The 22,089-nt window shown below is 35.0% G+C and overlaps 1 protein-coding gene across 4 annotated transcripts in view; it reads right to left on the reverse strand.

Moving 5' to 3' along the window:
- Positions 1 to 9,182: 9,182 nt before the first annotated feature.
- gramd4a (GRAM domain containing 4a) overlaps positions 9,183 to 22,089 on the reverse strand; it is a 65,145-nt gene continuing 52,238 nt past the window's right edge. For 2 of the 4 annotated variants that reach the window (XM_079398829.1, XM_079398832.1), the window contains 14 exons: positions 21,131 to 21,156; positions 20,905 to 20,996; positions 20,635 to 20,726; positions 19,938 to 19,986; positions 19,789 to 19,860; positions 18,519 to 18,562; positions 18,171 to 18,280; positions 17,268 to 17,422; positions 17,038 to 17,055; positions 14,848 to 14,992; positions 13,932 to 14,025; positions 13,687 to 13,777; positions 11,920 to 11,988; positions 9,646 to 11,237 (listed from right to left, as the gene is read on the reverse strand). In XM_079398829.1, coding sequence (XP_079254955.1) covers positions 11,139 to 11,237; positions 11,920 to 11,988; positions 13,687 to 13,777; positions 13,932 to 14,025; positions 14,848 to 14,992; positions 17,038 to 17,055; positions 17,268 to 17,422; positions 18,171 to 18,280; positions 18,519 to 18,562; positions 19,789 to 19,860; positions 19,938 to 19,986; positions 20,635 to 20,726; positions 20,905 to 20,996; positions 21,131 to 21,156 — 1,156 coding nt within the window. In that variant the 3' untranslated portion in view covers positions 9,646 to 11,138. Of the gene's footprint in view, positions 11,238 to 11,919; positions 11,989 to 13,686; positions 13,778 to 13,931; positions 14,026 to 14,847; positions 14,993 to 17,037; positions 17,056 to 17,267; positions 17,423 to 18,170; positions 18,281 to 18,518; positions 18,563 to 19,788; positions 19,861 to 19,937; positions 19,987 to 20,634; positions 20,727 to 20,904; positions 20,997 to 21,130; positions 21,157 to 22,089 lie in introns of all 4 variants that reach the window. The other 2 variants (XM_079398830.1, XM_079398831.1) reach the window with 2 other exon arrangements.

Genomic DNA, 22,089 nt, shown 5'->3' on the forward strand with positions numbered 1-22,089 from the left:
GTCACCCCATGTGCAGCAGTGCAGCAGGCATGACAAGTAAACAGTATGCTAGCTCATTAGCAATTGACAATGCAGACAGCGTAAGCTTAAAGCCGCCATCAAGAATGTGAAAGCAATGGATTTATTCCCAGAGCGAAACCAACAGTGGAATTAATTCTCGAAATGGGGAGGATGAGCTAATGTCAAAATCCGATTCATTTATTCATAAGTAACCTTCAACACCAGGCGTGAGGTGACAGTGAGGTGACAGTGAGATGACGAACCAATCAGTGTGGAGATTTACTCAGTCTGTCTCAAGGTTCACTCTGCTGAAGCTGAGAGAGAGAAAGAAAAACAGAGAGACTGTTATCATGAAAACATAATCAAAAACTTAGTTTAATTACATTTGTGGCCCTGAACCACAAAATCAGTCATAAGTAGCACGAGTATATTTGTAGCAATAGCCAACAATACATTGTATGGGTAAAAATGATCGATTTTTCTTTTATGCCAAAAGTCATTAGGATATTGAGTAAAGATCATGTTCCATGAAGATATTTAGTAAATTGCCTACCATAAATATATAAAAACTTAATTTTTGATTAGTCATATGCATTGCTAAGGCGATTTTTTTCAATATTTAGATTTTTTGCACCCTCAGATTCCAGATATTCAAATAGTTGTATCTCACAAATATTGCTCCAGCCTAACAAACCATACATTAATGGAAAGCTTATTTATTCAGCTTTCAGATGATGCATACATCTCAATTTGAAAAAAAATAAAATGACTGGTTTTGTGGTCCAGGCAGGGTCAAATTTAACGTTTAGTAAAGGGTGGCCTGAGCTTCCCAAAAATTTTTCCCAAAACAAAAAATTGTCTGCCAACTATGGTTGCAAGCTCCATTGTTATCAACATAGTTGAAGGATTTGTGTTTCCTGACACCATAGTTTCAACGAACATTCTTAAACATTATTGTAAAGTTGTGTGGTTGGAACAGAATTTGACCTGTGGTTATAATCATAGTTTAAATCGTAATTGTACAATGCTATTATATTTTAAATAATAATAAAAAAGACATTTCATACATTTCAACACAATTAATCGTTAACTGCAGATGCTGCATCCATCGTGTCTGCCATGTTTTCTCACTTACACACCCCTAGCTTGGAAGCGTCAGGGTTTCCCAACTCTTTGTGGTGTAATTCATTCATATGCACTCAACTTATAAATAAAAACTTTCCAACTTGACCAAAACATTTGGAAATAAAGCAACAGAAATCAAAAGTGGCAAACACAGATGCCAAATTAAGTTATATACAGCAATAATCCGACCGTAATTCAATCTCAAACTGATTCATTAGCTAAAGTTATTATTCCAAAACTGTCATACAGTTTATTATCAAAGCAACATAGTTCGAATGACAAACGTGCAACAACAATTCAAGGAACCGTTACGACTAGCTAGTTCATTTCTCCAATGATGCATCGTACTAGGTATCAGCGAGTTGTAAAGGGAATGCATGATATAGATCAACATCATATCTGCAGTTATCAAGAGAAAAGTATGTGTAGGCCTAATTGTACAATGAGACTCGACAGAGAAAAAGGAATATAGACAAGCAACTGGCCTTTTTAGAGTGCACTTCAGAAACGTTTCTTTGATAATGTTTGTTCAAATGCCTTTGTTGGTTGCATCACACTTTTTTTTTCTAAGAAAAATAAAAATGTATGTCAAACTTCTTATTTTTAAAAACCTAAAAAAAAAAAACTTAATTTCAGGACAGTTGCATCACCCAGACAATTTTATCCATGACGTGATATATGAATATATACCTTCTTTATACCAAATAGGTTTGTAACTTCATAACCGATGACCGGAACTGAGAAGTCTCTTCTCAGCTCCACAGGGTAGATTGTTTTTCTCTGCTCTCTTGTAACCGTCCGTAAGATGCCTTTTAGATGTCTCTCTCAGTAAGCCCTTCAAAGGTTCTTCAGTCGTTTTTTTTTTCCCCAGTTCACATTTTATATAATTCTTTACCATCTTGAATTCCTTGTAATTGTTGGTTGAGCAGCAAATGGGACAACAAAGTTCATTGCACAAACTGTACTTCATTGGACAACAAACTTTCTTTTTTATTAATTCTATTTTGTGTAAATGTATCTGTCCAAGTTTAGTCATCATTATTGAAATGCTCATTAGTTTTATGTATGAAAATACTTTGTAGACTATCAAATGATATAATTTATTTAAAAAAATGCATTGTCCTGTTAAGCTGCATTGTCGATATGGCTACCTTTTTCAAACCACAAATGAGTCAATGCTGATTTGTATCTTTCCCAACACAATTTACATTTATTATTTTAGGTGTCTTAATTCACTTTTTACATATATTGCCATGTTGGGTCATGCAATTACTAGCATGATTCTTATCTAGATATTTGCCAGAGCATTTGAATCTTATCAGATGTTATTAAGTGTCATGCATCAGCTCTCCTGTGAAGTTCCTAATATGAATATTCTATCCAACACAGAGGTAGCAGTCGGTTTTGAGTAAGTGACTGCTTACGGTCATGTCCCTGTGCCGCTGTTGCCACTTTTAACATTTGTCCGTAAAATATGGGTGACTCATAAGTTGTCAAATGACTATGGCATGGCCTCCTAATGCAATAGCAGGGTCACCTCTGCCACATAGATGATGATTGCCACATCATTCAACAGCCCAGCATCAATCTCTGCGTCCGTTATTGGCCTCCAGAGATGTCCCAAACCCTCTGTCACGTTCTTTTTTCTCCCCTCATATCCCTCGACCTCGCCTCTCTACCCTCTGATCATCTAGTCTACTCTCCATCAGATGATGATGGATCAGAAGCGTCACAGAATCACCATGTTCCTCTCCGTTTACAAACTACCCTGTCAAAAACAACAGAGGCCACGCTTGCCAAAAATACTCTGCCTCCATCATCATTTGAAACTTTCAAGTCATTATTCACTGAAAATCTTAAATTCCACAGAAGTTCGGTAACCTTATTCGTGAATCAAAAAAACTTTGCCCTGTATTGCCATTGACACAAAATATCACTGATTCATGCCAAATGGATAACGTAATTTGAAAGCTGCCACGAGGAAGAACTAATTTTCATTGAATTAAAAATTGTCGTAATTAAGTAAAAGTAAAGATACTTTTACGGAAATTGACTCGAGTCAAGTTAAACTAGCGTATTGGTAACATACTTAACCCTTAAGCGTACTGTATCATATTTGAAACAAATTTCTAAGGCCTTCAAATCAACATGATCAAAATGTTCTTTTTTCCCAAGTAAAAGGCCTTTTAATATAATTCTAAAAATGCCCCCTCTGATCTTGGAAAACAAAGATATGGTCCTCACTGCAGAACACAAGATCCAGGGGGCGTGGTTGGATCTAGATCCAACTCCTCCCACCTTACATGTACCTAAACCTACCCGTCTCCACCCCCTGATCCCGAAATCCACCCATCCCCACCCTTAAACCTACCCGTCTCCACCCCCTGATCCCGAAATCCACCCATCCCCGCCCCTAAACCTACCCGTCTCCACCCCCTGATCCCGAAATCCACCCATCCCCGCCCTTAAACCTACCCGTCTCCACCCCCTGATCCCGAAATCCACCCATCCCCGCCCCTAAACCTACCCGTCTCCACCCCCTGATTCCGAAATCCACCCATCCCCGCCCTTAAACCTACCCGTCTCCACCCCCTGATCCCGAAATCCACCCATCCCCGCCCCTAAACCTACCAATCGCCACCCCCTACACTTGTAAAAATAAAGGTGCTTAAAAAGGTTCTTCAAGCGATGCCATAGAAGAACCATTTTTGGTTCCACAAAGAACCATTCAGTCAAAGGTTCTTTAAAGAACCATCTCTTTCTTACCTTTTTATAATCTGAAGAACCTTCTTTCACCACAAAGAACCTTTTGTGAAACAGAAAGGTTCTTCAGATGTCAAAGGTTCTTTATGGAACCATTTAGATAAAAAGGTTCTTCTATGGCATCGGGAAGCACCTTTATAGATGTGGATCCAACCCCACCCCCTGGATCTTTGTTCTGCAGTGAGGGGCTACTGAAAACAAATATATTTGGACAGGCCCCAAATACCACACTTGCGTTCTTGGCCACTTGAGAGTGTGTGCATGCAACAGGAAGTGCGGCAGACTGTTCTAGGTCTTAAAAACGGCAAAGCACAGTGCCCTTAACCAACACTATCTCGAATACCACTTCGGTGTGGTATTTGGCACTACACATATCCCATCATGCATCATGTTTAGCAAGACTTTTTGCTGAGACCTTGTGAGATGTAGTGGCAACCTTTCTAGTGTAAGTTAAATATTAATAATTAGATATTGCATAGGCTACAATTTAGTAGTAAATAAAGTGTTACACATTTTATTGTAAAGATGAGTATGTTTATTTTGTACAACATTTGAAACTGCTTTTTATCACTTAATTAGAAGCACCACAATTACTAAATTGTATCATCTATTATAGAGACTGCTGAACAGATATTTAGAAGTTTATTTTAAAATGCAAAGTATTGAAAATCAAAATAAAGCTCTGTAAACACTTCCATTTTTACAACACTCTAAGTGTGTCCCATCAGGTAATGAAATGTTCTATACACACTTGTGGTTTTCACGCCCACTTGAACACTTGGAGCAAATACAGCTAATTAAAAAGTCTTCTAAGTCTAATTAATCACAGAAATATCTGTTGATTTCTTTGAACGCAATGGCCAATCTGTTTCCGGAGTTTTTGTGTAGTGCTGAGCTCTGCAGGCTCGCCAACCATCTCATTGTAACAAAGTGCAGATGCGATGTAAATAAGATTCATTGTGCAGCGTAGACAGCTTTGTTGCTTATACTGATTATAACAAAATAATTTGTGTAGCAGTTTTGCTAGTCATGCTGCTAAGATGACCACTGACCACATACGCACTACAAAGTTTTAGAAGTGACATCCGCATGCAAGATTCACTTTCCAAATTGCAATGAATGACATAGTGATAACCATAGCACTGGACAGGACAAAATGTCAAAATAGATTAAAGGGATAGTTTAACCAAAAATTTAAATCCTGTCATTAATTACTCACCCTCATGAAGTTCCAAAGTAAGACCTTCGCTAATCTTCGGAACACAAATTAAGATATATTTGATGAAATCCGAGAGCTTTCTGACCCTGCAGAGACAGCAAGGGAACTACCACGATTAAGGCCCAGAAAGGTAATAAAGACATCGTTAAAATAGTCAACCTTAATTTTATGAAGATACAAGAATAAATTTTGTGCGCAAAGAAAAAAAAAAAACTTTATTCAACTATTTCTTCTCTTCCGTGTCAGTCTTCGATGCACATTCATGACAATACCAGTATCAATTTTCTCTTTATATATAGTAGAGCAAAAGTCTACAAAAATATACTTGAGTAAAGAAAACTGTATTGAAGTAGTAACGAAGCGGATCTTCTGAAGTATTGAAACGAACACATCTAAGGCAAATGCTAAAATATATCAGGTTTAAATGAAATCAGCTGGCCATGCTGATAAACCAACCGGTTGCCTAGTTAAACCAATTAAACACCAGGTTAGCCTGGCCAGGAGTACTTTTCTAATGACATGCTTTTTTAAATGTCTAAGCAACGAGTGCGTGGCTGTGAAAGTTCTGCTTGAATTCTGTTCTATATTGCAGAAATCTCAGTCTTCACAATCTCGATGCTGCTTTGTTAATGATAAAAGTGCTTGAAATGCTTGCAAGATAAAATTAAGCCAATAAGAGCCTCTTTTATGAATTTGATAAAGACTTTTTTAGTTTAACACACTAGTCTTCACTGTCATTCTCCAAAAGGAAATCTACCACGCGTTCACTATCAATAAAATTGCAATAATAACAAACGAGAACATAATATAAGTTATTCACTCTTCATCTTGGAATGCCGTCTAGATGTAAATGCCTGTGCCAGGTTCTTGTGAAGATTTGAATAGATACAGACTGAATGACAGCCAGAATGTTTTAAATTGGATGGAAATTCCTCCATAAATGCATAGCGCAGGCATTGAGAACCTTTTTGGACATTAATAGGACTCTGGGCACTTGATAATACTAATAGGCACTTGAACCTCTGCTGGAAATAACATTTGTGATTATGTGCATTACACGTGCCACAGAGCCATTTCAAACTACTATAATAAAAGCATTTATTGCTTCATACAGCCGTATTATGTGACTTACAGGTATTTCTCTACATGTCTATCTGGTGTCTTCAAGCTTGTTACCGTCTAGTGGCAGATGGTCAAAAGGTCTCAAAGGATAAATCGAAGAATTTGAAGTAAAACGTGGGAGTAAACAAGTAAAAAAATCAGCAGACATATAATTCATTAATTTACTTAAATTAAAAAAAGTGTACAACACATTATGATTTAACAATATACATTGTTCTATTCAAATCAGAACAGAGCTTTTCTTACATTACTCTATTTTTGTATATAAATTCCTTTTTAATCATTTGTCTTCGGGCAGTCAGAAAAAAAACAGTTAACAAATAATAACAATAATTCACATCTGTCAGATGAACTCTGTAAGTGTTATTTTGCAGCAAAAATATTATGAAAATAGCAAACATTTACACAGTTAACGAATACTTTATCAACTAGTGCCAAGTTGAGCACCTCCAGAAACACAGTGACTTTTGATGCTTAGTTAAACAGCCTAACACAGCATTTTACTGTAACTTTGTTGTTTTTAAAATGTATATTTTGTGTGAACCTCATGAACAAGTCTGTGTCATATTCCACCACTAAATTAAAAGAAAAAAGATATTAGCGCAGACAAACGATTAATCGCGATTAATCGCATCCAAAATAAAAGTTTTTGTTTACATGGTATATGAGTGTGTACTGTGTATATTTATTATGTATATATAAACAAAAACACACATACAGTATATATTTAGAAAATATTTACATATATACATTTATATTATTATATTATACATAAATATATTAAATATATAAACATAACATTTTTTCTTAAATATATACATGCATGTTTTTGTATTTATATACATATATATATATATATATATATATATATATATTAAATATACACAGTACACACACATATATTATGTAAACAAAAACTTTTATTTTTGGATGCGATTAATCGCGATTAATCGTTCGACAGCAATAAAATATATATAATTCGCATATATATTCTCACAACATTTTACTCGAATTTTAGTCATCAACAGTTGTCCACAAAACTAAAATTTAATTTAAAATCAGCATAAATTTAAGGCAGTACAATATAACCATAATGTATAGATAATTCAAGATCTTTACTGGATAACAATTGAGATTTTTAAACAAATAATTTTGGGAAATCTACAAAATATAATTTCGATTTTTTTTCTTTCGCATTTGAATGAAATATGACCTGGCAATGTTCACTCATGAACTGTATTAATGCATTTGTAATTAATGTCTTAGTGCTGATACATTTTCTAAAAGCATTTGCACCCTAAATCACAAGATGAAAAAAAAACAAATGATATTATTCCAGTTTTCATACCCCTGGGCTGGGCTGGTGAGCAGGGGTCAAACTGGTCTGGACTGTATTTAGACCCAGCCTGTGTAAACATCAGTTTGAGACAGACAATGTTAAAGAACAGCTAAATAAACAACATTTGGCAAAACTATTAGTTACCCGATTCATTCTGTGCTTCATTAGTGCAATCCAACACAACAGCCAGCATGCGGGAGACTTCCAAAAGCTCTAAAGGGCCTTTGGTAAAATACACTGATTCATCTTTGGGAGCTGAGCAACATTCAACAGTCCCTCATGTGTGTGAGTAAACTAACAGATGTATGGGAAGACAATGTATGAACAGCATTTTCTCATAAAATGGTGATCTTTGGAATGTCTTAGATACAAATGTGGCCCTGAACGTTAATTTTCAGCTACTTATTTAAATAAATTCTTAATGTTATAGTGTATCTGTGCAAGCTTTTTCATTTAGTGTAGACAAACAAAAAAGGGTGGCCCACTATGAATTCAATTGTAAAATTGATAAATTTAGATTTCTCATATTCCAAGATGGAGCTTATGGTAAATCGCAGCATTACAGGCTATTGTACGGTGGCCGAGAGAGCTGTACATATTCATGGCCAAAAATATCGACACCCTTGCAATTCTGTCAGAAAACGCAACGCTTCTCTCAGAAAATTGTTGCAGTTGCAAATGTTTTGGTATTCACGTGTTTATTGTTTTTGTTTGCACTGCAACAACACAAAAAATCAGAGAAGAAAAGTCAAACTTGATAAAATTGCACACAGAACTCAATAATGGACTGGACAAAATTATTGGCACCTTGTCAAAATTGTAAGAAATAATTGCTTTTCAAGCAAGTGATGCTCCTGTAATTTGTATTTAGACGCACCTGTGGCAAGTAACAGGTGTGGGCAATATAGTAATCACACTGGCAACCAGTTAAAATGGAGAAAAGCGGACTCAACCTTTGGGTTGTGTGTCACACTGAGCATGGAGAAAAGAACGAAGTGTAAAGAGTTGTCTGTGGATTTGAGAGAAAAATTGTCAAAAAGTTGACAAAAGTAGAGCTTTTTGGTAAAGAACATCATGACACTGTTTACAGAAAAAGAAATGAGGCCTTCAAAGAAAAGAACACAGTCCTTACAGTCAAACAAAATTCCAGTAGAGAGGTGTAAGAAACCCATTCATGGTTACAGGAATTTCAGTTTCATTTCAGTTATTTTTTCCAAAGGGGTGCTAGCAAATATTAAGTTAAGGGTACTAATAATTTTGTCCAGTGCATTTTGGGTTCTGTGTGGAATTGTATCAGATTTGACTTTTCTTCTCTGTTTCTTTGTGTTGTTCCAATGCAAAAACAACAAAAAAATAAAAATAAACATGTGAGTACAAAACATTTGCAACTGCAACAATTTTCTGAGAGAAGGGTTGCATTTTCCGACAGAATTGCAAGGGTGCCAATATTTTTGGCCATGACTGTATACCGTATTGACCCGAATATAAGACGACTCTGATTATAAGACGACCCCCCTTTTTCCAGATGTACCTTTTGGAAAAAGGCTTTTTGAAAGCCAAATCTTATGTTTTACTGAGAAAAACAAACAAACATTTTTTTCTTAAATTATTTTCATATTGCATATTTTTCCTATTTTAATATTTGTTTTGAAAATATGGTAAATAAGCCTATGAACCAAATGAACCAACAATCACATTTAAAAATATACACTTTTTGATAAACCACAAATTACTTCACATATTTCATGGCACACCCATTTTACGCGTATTTGGCGCCACCTATTGTTGTGGGTGTATTATTGACATGTCAAAGTCTAGACCCCGAATATAAGACGACCGCGGTTTTTCATATGTATTTCCGAGAAAAAAATATATAATCTTATATTTGGGTCAATACGGTGTGTATATATGAAAAAGTAATGCATTCTTTTGATTTTGGGGTAAAATATGATTTGGGTATTTCTCAGTGAAATTCCCCTAAAGATTTTTTTAACGAGCTTAAAGATTGTCGTCAAGATGGGTTCAGAGTCGCTTTGTGAACGTGTTATGCGGATAGAAGATGTTCTAAGATTTTTTTGTACTGAATTTAACTTCGTTTAGTAACAGTTTAAAGGACAAAACGTTTACAAGTAACTAGAGTTCATCTTTAAGACAGACATACATGAAATACTTGATACAACATCTTCAGTAGCACTTTACTTTACAGTGCTGTTCTCCATGTATGTACTATGTACTTATTATAACTAACAAGGTACTAACCCTAAACCTAAATTGAAGCCCTATTAAGTCCAAGTAGTTACCTTACACTCTTCAGTACTTTCTTGTTTAAGTACACAGTTACAGTACACTGCAAGTACACTACTGAAAAATAAAGTGCAACCAAATGTTCGTTTCTGAGTTTGACACCCTTCATATCTAGTGTTTTCAAATGTAAGTGAATCAATAGATGAGGAATGATTCTGCTGACTGCTACGACATCATGACATTACAATTTAAAAGAAAGGCATTTTAAACCGCTTAAAACTACACTTTCCCAAAGTTAAATTTGGGAAGATATTCTGCTAAAAACACATGAAGCACACTTTGCTGAAAGGTGAGATTTAAGTAAGTTTGTGTGTGCGTTTTGCGCACACAGCAACAATGTAAACAAATGTTTAAAAAAAGAAAAGAAAAGAAAAACGAGGCTTTGTTTATCAGTCTTAAAGGTCATTTGCACTGATAGTGATTTGCAGTGACAAAGTTCATTTACATTCATTTTCAATGAAAGTTTGCAAAATGACAAAGTGCACAAAGTTTCTAACTGACCTGAATAAAAACTGTTTTTTTTATTTAATCTGAGAGCGGCGAAGGTCAAGATCGAATATAGTGCACAAGACATGAACTATACCTTTATGTTGCCTCAAACTGCTCAAACTCTGATTAAAAATGAATACATTTCCTGTCAATTTGTTGCTGCAAAACACTATAAGTGTGAACACACCTGATAATACAATTACTGCAAAATTGCATTTTATATTAATCAGTATTTTTGTCTTGTTTTCCAGTATAAAACATCAACATTTAGTTTAAAGCTAAATGTAATTGAACTTTCAGAGAAATATATCTTAAATTAAGATTTTTTACCTAACAAATTAACAAATTGTGGTCAATTTTCTTTTGAACAAAAATACTGATTAATGCTGATTTTTCTTGCAGTGTTTAAAGTATTAAAGACCATCCTGTGTGATCGGCTTCATTTTACAAACCTCCCTGTAACATCTTCCAGGATAAAACCAGACATGAAATCTGAATCACTGAGAGACGAGTACAAAACATAAGTCTGTACACTGATCAGTGTGCTCATCTGTAAAAAGCCAAAAAGGTCATCACGAGAAGCCGCCCACATCCCTCAGGTTGGAAAAGTCTTTGAGATGCAGAGTCCCTGCTGGAATGTCAGCTCGCTGAATCTCCTGCTAGTCACATCAGATGCCCACAATCCTCCAAATTACGGTCCATTACAGTTAACCAGACAGGAAACACTGGTCTTGTCTTTTTCCAAATGAGATATCCTCCAGAAGGATAAAGGGTGAGTTACGTCTCAGGGTTGGTTGTGGTCATGATCTTCATGTACTGGGTAAAGATCGTCTCAAAGGCCTCGTCTCGGTGTATCATGGCACCAAAGACCAGTGGCTGTGGAAACAAGAAGAATCGATTCACTGTCAGACTTTACTCAGTCATTAATCAAAGCAACAAGACAGAAAAAGACACAAAATGGATTTTAACTTTAATTTTATCAGCATACGTACATTACACTCATGGTGCGATATATACTATATAGTATATCTCAACTGCTTAAATTATATTATCTTCCAGCTCTAATCTGCTAAATGCCACTATAAGGCATGAAGATCTTAAGATATTATAAACATTAATATCATCATTGGGGGAAGTCGTGGCCTAATGGTTAGAGAGTCGGACTCGTAATCGAAAGGTTGCGGGTTCGAGTCCCCGGCCGGCAGGGATTGTAGGGGGAGTGAATGTACAGCGCTCTCTCCACCCTCAATACCACGACTGAGGTGCCCTTGAGCAAGGCACCGAACCCCCAATTGCTCCCCGGGCGCCGCAGCATGGCTGCCCACTGCTCCGGGTGTGTGTTCACGGTGTGTGTGTGTGTGCATTTGTTCACTACTCACTGCTGTGTGTGTGCACTTGGATGGGTTAAACACAGAGCACCAATTTCGAGTATGGGTCACCATACTTGACAATACGTCACGACTTTACTTTACTTATCATGATTTTTTTGGAAAGCTGCTTTGAAACAACGTGTATTGTGAAAAGTCCTATACAAATCAATTTGACTTGACTTGACTACCTTCTGTGTTGAAGGGGTGGCAACAGAAATACCCATTCCAGACCCAGGCAAAACTGATAAAACTTTGTACTGTGGAAAAAAAGAAATTCAAGAGTTATTGTAACTGTAACGGTAACATAAACTTTTTCGGTTACACTTTATTTTAAGGTGTCCTTGTTACAGTGTACTGGGTAATATTAATTAACTATATGTGCTTACTATATGGTTATGGTGAGGATTAGGGTTTGGCTTAGGGCTACTTGCATATGTAATTATGCATACATTTTTTGTTATTATAATAGTAAGTACATGTAACGTGTGTAACAAGGACACCTTAAAACTCAATTCCTGGAGGGCCACAGCTCTGCAGAGTTTAGCTCCAAACAACACCTGCTTGGAAGTTTCTAGTAATCGTAAAGACCTTGATTAGCTGGATCAGCTGTGTTTGATTAGGGTTGGAGCTAAACTGTGCAGACCTGTGGCCCTCCAGGAATTCAGTTTGAGACCAATGCCTTAAAATAAAGTGCTACCACTTTTTTCAATACATATTTAACATGATATATTAAATATTATGGTAATAAAAAATGCCGTAACATGGGGAAAAATAGTATTATGAATACAATGTAGATTTGCTCATTTGGATCAACTTCGCAATCGTGGGAAATGGTGGAACACCAGCCATTTAGATTGGCGTTTGACATTGTTCTCTCATCAAAGTTCTTTCATCTTTTAATCACCCTCAAGTTGTTCCAAACCTGTGGTTTCTTTCGTCTGTTGAAAACAGAAGATGTTTTAAAACATGTTGGAAACCAACATTGGCCACTGAATGCCATAGGATGAAAGTCATTGGCTACTGTCAACTGTTTGGTTACAAACATTCTTCAAAATATCTTCTTTTGTGTTCAACAGAAGAAAGACACTCAAAGTTTGGAACAACCTGAGGATGAGTAAATGATTATTTAATTTTTGGGTAAGCTGTCCATTTAATGCTGGAACATGCTACACAACGTTTGCCCAGATTTTTGGCTGGTTTTCAGTTTGTCATTGCCAATCTGCAGTTTTTGTTGCTCCAAACTGCAAATGGGAACAAAAGGCATCCAGTGTATTCCGGCTATAAAGGATGAGAATTTGTATTTGCAAAAACAATATGAATATGTGCAAATCCTATTTATAGCTGTATTATAGCTGTATATAATTATTACAAGCCTTCCTGTAGCACAAAAAGTAGAGTATGGCGCTAGCAACACCAAGGTCATGAGTTTAATTCCTAGGGAAAGCAAAAACTAATGAAATGTGAATTATTGAATTATTATTATTGTATAAAAAAATCATCTGCCAAATGCAGAATGTAAAATATAAAGGCATAATTATGATTTAGAAACTCCAAAAATGTGTATATATATATATTTCATGTGAGGTACATGCTGGTCTGTGTGCAGTCCGTGCTGCACTGCTGCCACCTACTGCTGTATCAAAGACATAGTGCTCATATCCAATAAGTGAGTGTTCAAAGGACTATAAAACCTGTAAGAAAAACCTTTTCTTAACAAGAACACTTGGCCACTAGACATCACGTGGCTGTGTGACCAACATCTAGAACAAATATATTTGTGCCTAGGAAAAAGTCTGAAGTAATCACTATGTGTGTGTGTGTGTGTGTGTGTGTGTATGTGTGAGTAAATTAGTAATCAATGATTGGGCAAATGATTTTATCTATAATTTGTTAAATTTATAATTTAAAGTGTTAGTAAATGTATGTGCTTTTGAAAGTAGCAGCATTATACATACCTTCTGGATATCTGTGATGTCCACCAGTTTGATGACTTTGTTCTTCTTTGAAGACCCTGATTTTGAGCTGGAGCTCTCAAAACACAGGTAGCTGTTGGATGGACAACCAATTATAATTGTACTGCTACTGCATTAATGCACATCAAATGTTGATCTACAAAAATGTGCAAAACTATTCATAATAGCATGAAAGAAAGTGAAAAGAGTTGTTAGCATTGCTCAGCAACTGTGCAAATGTTTCTTACTTCTCAGTGACGTAGAGCATCCCATTGCGAATGTAGTCAGTCGGCATCTTCCTATCTCTGTTTATAAGACAGCATCTCCATCCATTCTCACATACTGCAAGAGAAGACACCGTTAAATCACTCCCTTGTACAAAAGTGATTAAAAATCAGTTTGGCGTTTCCAACTTAAATGAACACTCCACTGTTTTTGAAAATAGGCACATTTTATAACTCCCCAAGAGTTAAACAGTTGAGTTTTACCATTTTCGAATCCATTCAGCTGATCTCTGGGTCTGGCGGTAGCACTTTTAGCGTAGCTTAGCATAGATCATTGAATCTGATTAGACCATTAGCATCTCGCTCAAAAATGACCAAAGAGTTTAGATATTTTTCCTATTTAAAACTTGACTCTTCTGTAGTTACATCGTGTACTAAGACCGACGGAAAATGTAAAGTTGTGATTTTCTAGGCCGATATGGCTAGGAACTATACTCTCATTCCGGGGTAATAATCAAGCAACTTTGCTGCCGTACCATGGGTGCAGCAGGCGCAATCATATTACGCAGCGCCTGAAAGTAGTCCCCAGCTGGGAAATCGCAACTTTTCATTTTCCGTCAGTCTTACTACACGATGTAACTACAGAAGAGTCGAGTTTTAAATAGGAAAAATATCGAAACTCTTTGGTCATTTTTGAGCGAGATGCTAATGGTCTAATCCGATTCAATGATCGATGCTAAGCTAAGCTAAAAGTGCTACCGCCAGACCCGGAGATCGGCTGAATGGATTCAAAAATGGTAAAACTCAACTGTTTAACTCTTGGGGAGTTATAAAATGAGCCTATTTTCAAAAGAAGTGGAGTGTTCCTTTAAGTCTGTTTTTCCATTAAGCACTGTTTTCTTTCGGTACGCAAGGCCTCATGAGACAAGAGATGTCTCACCAGGCAGAGGTCTCTCAATCTCAGGTAGGTTGAAGATCTCATGGAATGCTCCTTTCTTTGTGCTGTGTGAACGGCCACTCTCTTCTTCTCGGGTCACTCCGGCCGGGATGGTGGCTAAACTACTTCGTGAAACCACCGGCTGGATCTAAACAGAAAAAAGAGGGATTTCAACAGTTTGCCTTAACTGACCCTCTCAGCCGTAATATTAAAGTAAACATAAAACAACATTCCCATTTTATTTCCAATCGGTGATGTATTTCTAGGTGAAACAGGATGTTCATGAAATATGATAAATATAGTTTTTGTTTCCATTAATGTGGCCTTGATGATATCAGCCAGACGATGTCAACATGATGCAGTTAGTTTTTTAGTATTTTTGAGCATTCATGTGGGTAAGTTGATGTTTTTTTTTTTTTTTGTCAGTGTAATGTTTTAAAAGAAGGACAAAGTTCATGTTAGCAACCTCCATTGATCTCATACTTAAGAGAATGTAGTATTCACTCTGTACAGTCTCTCAACACAGACAAACTACTTTCTTTCAGTGTTCTAAAGCCAAACATTCAACTATTTCTACCTCTAATGATCTACTACTGCACTACTGTGGAAACCAGGATTCAACAAACTTAATAATAAACTTATAAACTTAAAATAATAATAATAATAACAAAAATAAATAAAACAAAAACTAAAAAAACTCTATATATATATATATATATATATATATATATATATATATATATATATATATATATATATATGAACAAAAACGAATCAAAATAAAATATAATAATAATTAAAACTGAAATTAAAAAATTACAAAAACTATATATTAGTGCTGTCAAACGATTAATCGCGATTAATTGCATCCAAAATAAAAGTTTTTGTTTACATAATATATATGTGTGTACTGTGTATTATTTATTATGTATATATAAGGATACACAAATACAGCATATATTTAAAAAATATTTACATGTATTTACATGTGTGTGTGTGTGCACACATAAATACATGTAAGTATTATATTTATATAAATTATTTCATATTTAAATGCATTTAATATATGATTGTAACATTTTTCTTAAATATATACATGCATGTGTGTGTATTTATATATACATAATAAATATACACAGTACACACATATTATGTAAACAAAAACTTTTATTTTGGATGCGATTAATCACGATTAATCGTTTGACAGCACTACTATATATATATATGAACAAAAACAAAATAAAACTAAAATAAAAACTATAATAGTATCTCGATACTAAAATAGCACTGGTGGAAACTACTCCATTTTTTTGAGCAAAGCGATCCTTTTTTTGTCATGAATGACACTATCTATGCACACACAGAGCATACCCATCACAAAAATGGATTCAAAATGCCACATTAGCAGTACGCATTAAATTAAATTAGATTGTATTAAGTCATTAATATTAAATATAGTCAACAGATCAGTTAATTAATGACATTAATATGATTTTTTTAAACAAAATGTGAAAAAAGTAAATATAATAATAAGGTGAATTACACAAAATCTGTCAAGAAATGTCCATCTGATATTTCACCACATAATAACAAAGAAAATTATATTTTGTATCAATTAAATAAAGACTTTACATTAAATTCATTAATATTTGCACTGTTACATCATTTTTATAACAATAAAGCCCAACCCTAACACACATTCTCAGTACCATAATACAAAAAAATCATTTAGATTATATCATTTTTGAATTTGTAAAATCATTTAGTAAATGTAAAATAAAATAAATAATTATTCCTATTAGAGAAATTATAGTATAGTACATTACCTTTTGTATTACAATAATGTGAATTTGGAAAGGACATATTCTTAATTGTAATGAAACAAAAAGATTAGAAAAAAAACTGAATCGTTGAAAAAAAAAAAAAATAGATGTATGTTTATTTTTATCTTTTGATTTTGTGGTGATATGCAACCTGGACATTTCTTTGGTAGATTCACCCAATTGGGCCATTGGGACTATATTGCCATTTTGATCCATTTGAGCACAGACAAAATTCATATCACACTGTGCATCTAGATCCAAACACACAAAGGTAAAGAAAGTAAGGTCAGCTAGTTTCATCTCACACACACACACACACACACACACACACACACACAGGTGCTGGCAGAGGCACATCACAAATCCCTACCTTCTCACACCCAGACAGCTGAGAGAGAAAGACAACAGATTATGTGTGACTGTCATGTCAACTACCTACACTGATGTTTCCCCTACGAGGCAACACCCATCACTCTCATACACACATATATACAGTGCCTGACACTTTGAAACTAACGGTTCATATAGGTATGACATTTAAAGTGTGCAAACACCCAGGAGGCTGGTGTTAGAGCCTGGCATTGTCTCTTTCTCTCTCACCCGTCGTGACACAGTGGCATTGCTGCGTTCTTTCAGCTGAGGGTCGGTGGGCAGGTTGTTCCACATGATGTGCGGAGTGTCGTATTTGTCTCGGAGTTTTGGGCAGCTCTTAAACAGGAAGTCTATAATAAAGAACTTGATGCCCGCATAAAGCCCTGCCAGAGAAAAGACACACACCATGAGAATGATAAAACAAGTTTAGACTGCTGAATTTCAACACAAAACTACTTTTTAGATGCATTTCATATTTAATAAATTAACTTTCATTTTATGGACCATGATGAAAGCACGGTTCATTTCCTAGAATGCTCTAATTTGCTTTAAAAAAAAAAAGAAAGAAAAAGAGAAAATACATTTTATAAATTACTGTTCAAAAGTTTAAGGTTGGTCATTTTTTGTTTTTGAAAGATGTTTCTCATGCTCACCAAGGCTGAATTTATTTGATCCAAAAATACAGTAAAAACAGTAATATTGTGAAATATTATTACAATTTAAAATAACTGTTTTCTATTTTAATACAGTTTCAAATGTAATTTATTCTTGTGATGGCAAAGCTGAATTTTCAGCAGCCATTACTCCAGTCTTCAGTGTCACATGATCCATTTATTATTATCAATGTTAAAAACAGTTGTGCTATCTGTCACTTTTGATTAAAAAAAGCATGCATGCTGAATAAAAGCATCAACTTAAAAAAACAGAACTATAGTTTTCCTTGTTGCTAACTGTCTATTGCTTTTGAACTACGTTCAGATGTTAGCATGTTTGCACCATTATGTGATCTGTATAACTCCTTCAGTGTTAAAATGACTGAAAGCACACAAATGAACAACCCAGTGCGTGACTGTTATTAGTGCATATGGGGTGTTTAAATACATGTGAGGAGTTATAGGTAATGATTCTCACCGATCATGAAGCCCATCAGCTTGTAGGGCAGGACGCAGGAGGAGATGAAGGCCACCCACAGAGCGATGTACAATTTCTGAGTGATCTCAGGCTGAACCCACATGAACAAACTGATGTACACATACGCACACAGACATCCACCCAAACCACATACAAACATGGAGAAACATTCATTAGTTTACTTTAGGTCATCATGTAAGGTACAGAGCCCTTATATGTCAATGCTCCCACAAAACTTTTTGCACCCTCCTGAGAAAATTTGCTCATATTATTTCCATCTGTAGTTTTGCGTTTGAATTACATTACGTTATGTTACATTTGCGCTTGAAACATGAAAGAGCTACTTACTTTTTGATTTTCTCCAAAACATCTGCCATCTTACCAAAAAGATTCTGTAGAAACATTAATTTGTTACATGCTGGTTTAAAAGAACAATATGCAAAGCGAAATTTGAGAAATGTGTCCATAAAATTTCAAATCACAACAGACATTAAAAAATGAGCAGTTATTTATTATGACTACATTTCAGATTATACATTAAAAATAAAAGTCCTCAAAAACTATTAAATGATATTAATGGAAGCATGTGAGTTAAAGGGTTAGTTCACCAAAAAAAATAAAATTAGCCTGTGTTTTACTCACCCTCGAAGCATCCTAGGTGTATATGATTTTTCGTTCCCACTTTATATTAGGTGGCCTTAACTAATATGTACTTACATTTAAATTAATCATTTGATACAATACACTTATTGTGTACATACATGCTTTTACATTGTACTAATATTTAAAAAAATACATATATGTAATTACATCTGTAATTACAATTATAATTACATTGTTGACCCATCCCTTATACCTTAACCCACCCTTAAACTGACCCATACCACCAAACCTGCCCCTAACCTTACCCGTATCCCACCTTAATAGCAGCAAAAGTGTTTTGCAATACAGTATGACCACAATAAGTACATTGTACTTATTTTTTGATGCAAGTACATAGTAGTTAAGGCCACCTAATATAAAGTGTGACCTATTTTTCTTACAAAAATGCATGGATTCACTACAGGAGGCCTATATTCACACCCCGGAGCTGTGTGAGGCATGTTTTATTATGGATGCGTGCACTTTATTTGATGTGTTTTGGACAGAAACACCCACTGACTGCAATAATAGAGCTTAGAAGAGCCAGGACAATTTTGAATATAACTTGGATTTGTCTGAAAGAAGAAAGTCATATACACTTATGATGGCTTGAGGGTGAGTAAATAACAGGTTAATTTTCATTTTTGGGTGAACTAACCCTTTAAGCAGTGACCAAAAAATATAAAACAACAAATGTAATGTGTATTTTTTGTATTCTCTCAAATAACTTTATGAGGTGCATCCTGGGTTGGCTGTTATCCTTCACTGTCAGGCCAAGAAAAATCAATTAAACTAAAATTTTAGTTTTGTAATGAAATGCATACATTATAGCAAAAGGCTTTAGAACAAAAAGATTTCAACATCAGGAGAAACAGTAAAGTGTGTCCAAATTCTCGCCAAATAGTGTAAATGTAATGGACAGATTTTTATTAAAATAAAAGTCTGAAAATATATAAGCATTCAACTGTAAATTTACCTGTGCTTTTTGTGCAACATCAAGAACTAATTGAAACTTTTCAGACACAGTTAGATCTTCTTTTGCAGGTTCCTGGAAGAAGGAAAAAATGAAATATGCACAACATAAAAAAGTCCCTGACAAATATTACCCTGGAAAAACATTCCTACCACAGGATCAGAAACTTCAGGCACAATACTCCACTGAATTCTCCATCCTCTAAAGAAAAAAACAACAGTATTAAATCAGTTTGTTTGTGTTACATATATGTTTCTATATATATATATTTTTTAAAGTATGTTTATTCTGTGAAAATATACAGGCATGACATTAATAAATACTGTTTATGTACAATGATAATGACTGCCTGAGTGGACATAATGTTTTATCAAATATGCTAACATTCTTGTGGTAGTGTATTCATTCTTACTACTGGAAATTTCTGTCAATATGGAGTATAGTAGAGTATATGAGAGTATAGTTCTTAGCCATATCGGCCTAGAAAATCGCAACTTTTCATTTTCCGTCAGTCTTAGTACACGATATAACTACAGAAGAGTCAAGCTTTAAACAGGAAAATTATCAAAACTCTTTGGTCATTTTTGATGACCAAATGCTAATGGTCTAATCCGATTCAATGATCTATGCTAAGCTAAGCTAAAAGTGCTACCACCAGACACAGAGATCGGCTGAATGGATTCAAAAAAGGTCAAGCTCAACTGTTCAACTCTAGGGGAGTTGTAAAATGAGCCTATTTCCAAAAAAAGTGGAGTGCTCCTTTAACAAACTGAAATTTGTAAATATAGGTAACATTTTACATTTAACAGTTTCAATAACATACTAGTAAGAAAGGAATCATTGTCTTACCTGGCTATGAGGTAGTTCAAGGACAACCTCAGAATGGCTAAGAATAGGAACAAAGGTATAGCCCACCCATGCCATGCTGCATTCATATAAATCTGTGACAGAGGACAAAAACACAACATATTGTACATTGCTTAGTGTAATTTAGTGGTAAAAATTTCAGGAGCAATTATGTGTCAAATAAATTACATAACCAACATATATGTGTCTAAAAGAGATGGATGTGCAATATGTACAGTCTATATATGGAAAAGTTATGGATGGAAAACTCACAATGAAGGCAATCACTGATGTATATACTGAGTGCCAGTTGGATAAGGCGGAAAGATTCCGTAAGAAATTTGTCACCGGTCTGGCACCCCGTTCTAGTAATAAATAAAAATAAAAAGATAACTATGTACAGCTGAAAAATGTTTGTGAATCCATAAAGTGTATATTAATGCCTCAATACCAACAAAACCACAGAAACATTTTAGTACAACAACAAAAAGAGACTTACTAAGTCGTCGCATATTTTCTGTTAATCTGAAACAAAGACAAGACAGATTTTCATTCAAAATAGCAAAAAAAAAAAAACCCACAACATACAGTTTTTGAGTAATTCTCAAATTAAACACAATTTAAAGTATCATTCATACACAAACAGTGAGGGACAAGTGACCTTGTCTTCAGCAAACACCACTGATTTCTTCCACCAACCACAGCCACAGTCTTGTATTTTCATTGAAAAGTGACACTTAAACCTTGAAAATCAATGAAAACAGACAGTTGTGGCCAGCACAGACTCAATACCTCTCTTCAGAGACAGATAGATGCACTTCATTGATCCCTAAGGGGACATTCAGGAGACATGGACTTAATAGCCTCATGTATAATTGAGGCAGTTACATGCATTGACTGGATATCAGACCCAGAACTCCTGCTTGGCAAGAGTAAACTCGACCACAAACCGCAAAACCTCAAAGATTCTTCATGGGTTACACACTTTTGAGGAATCTCTTGACTTTACAGATTTATAGTCAGAGTAGCATATTAATAAGACGCAAATAAAAATGAGCCTTTACAGAGTCTGTTCAATATGTTAAGATTCAGATGAGAAAACATCCTTTCCAAAATTACTAAAGAAATGTACGAGCTTGCAGTCGATTATCAGAAATGTATCCTTTTTTGTATACAGTGTATATATATGTGTGTGTGTGTGTGTGTGTGTGTGTGCTTAAGTGTGATTATTGCTGTACACTGTTTTGATTGAAGATTTATGGAAGCCTGTTTCCGCCACTGAATAAAAAAATAAAAAAAGGTTACTGCGACTTTTTATTTCACAATTCTGACTTTTTTCACAGAATTGCAAGATATAAACTCACAATTGCGAGTTACAAAGTCAGAATTACGATTTATAAAGTCACAATTGCGAGATAAATCTCACAATTCAGACTTTTTTCTCGCAATTGCAAGTTT

This window comes from Barbus barbus, assembly GCF_936440315.1.
Source record: "Barbus barbus genome assembly, chromosome: 39".
Lineage (NCBI taxonomy): Eukaryota > Metazoa > Chordata > Actinopteri > Cypriniformes > Cyprinidae > Barbus > Barbus barbus.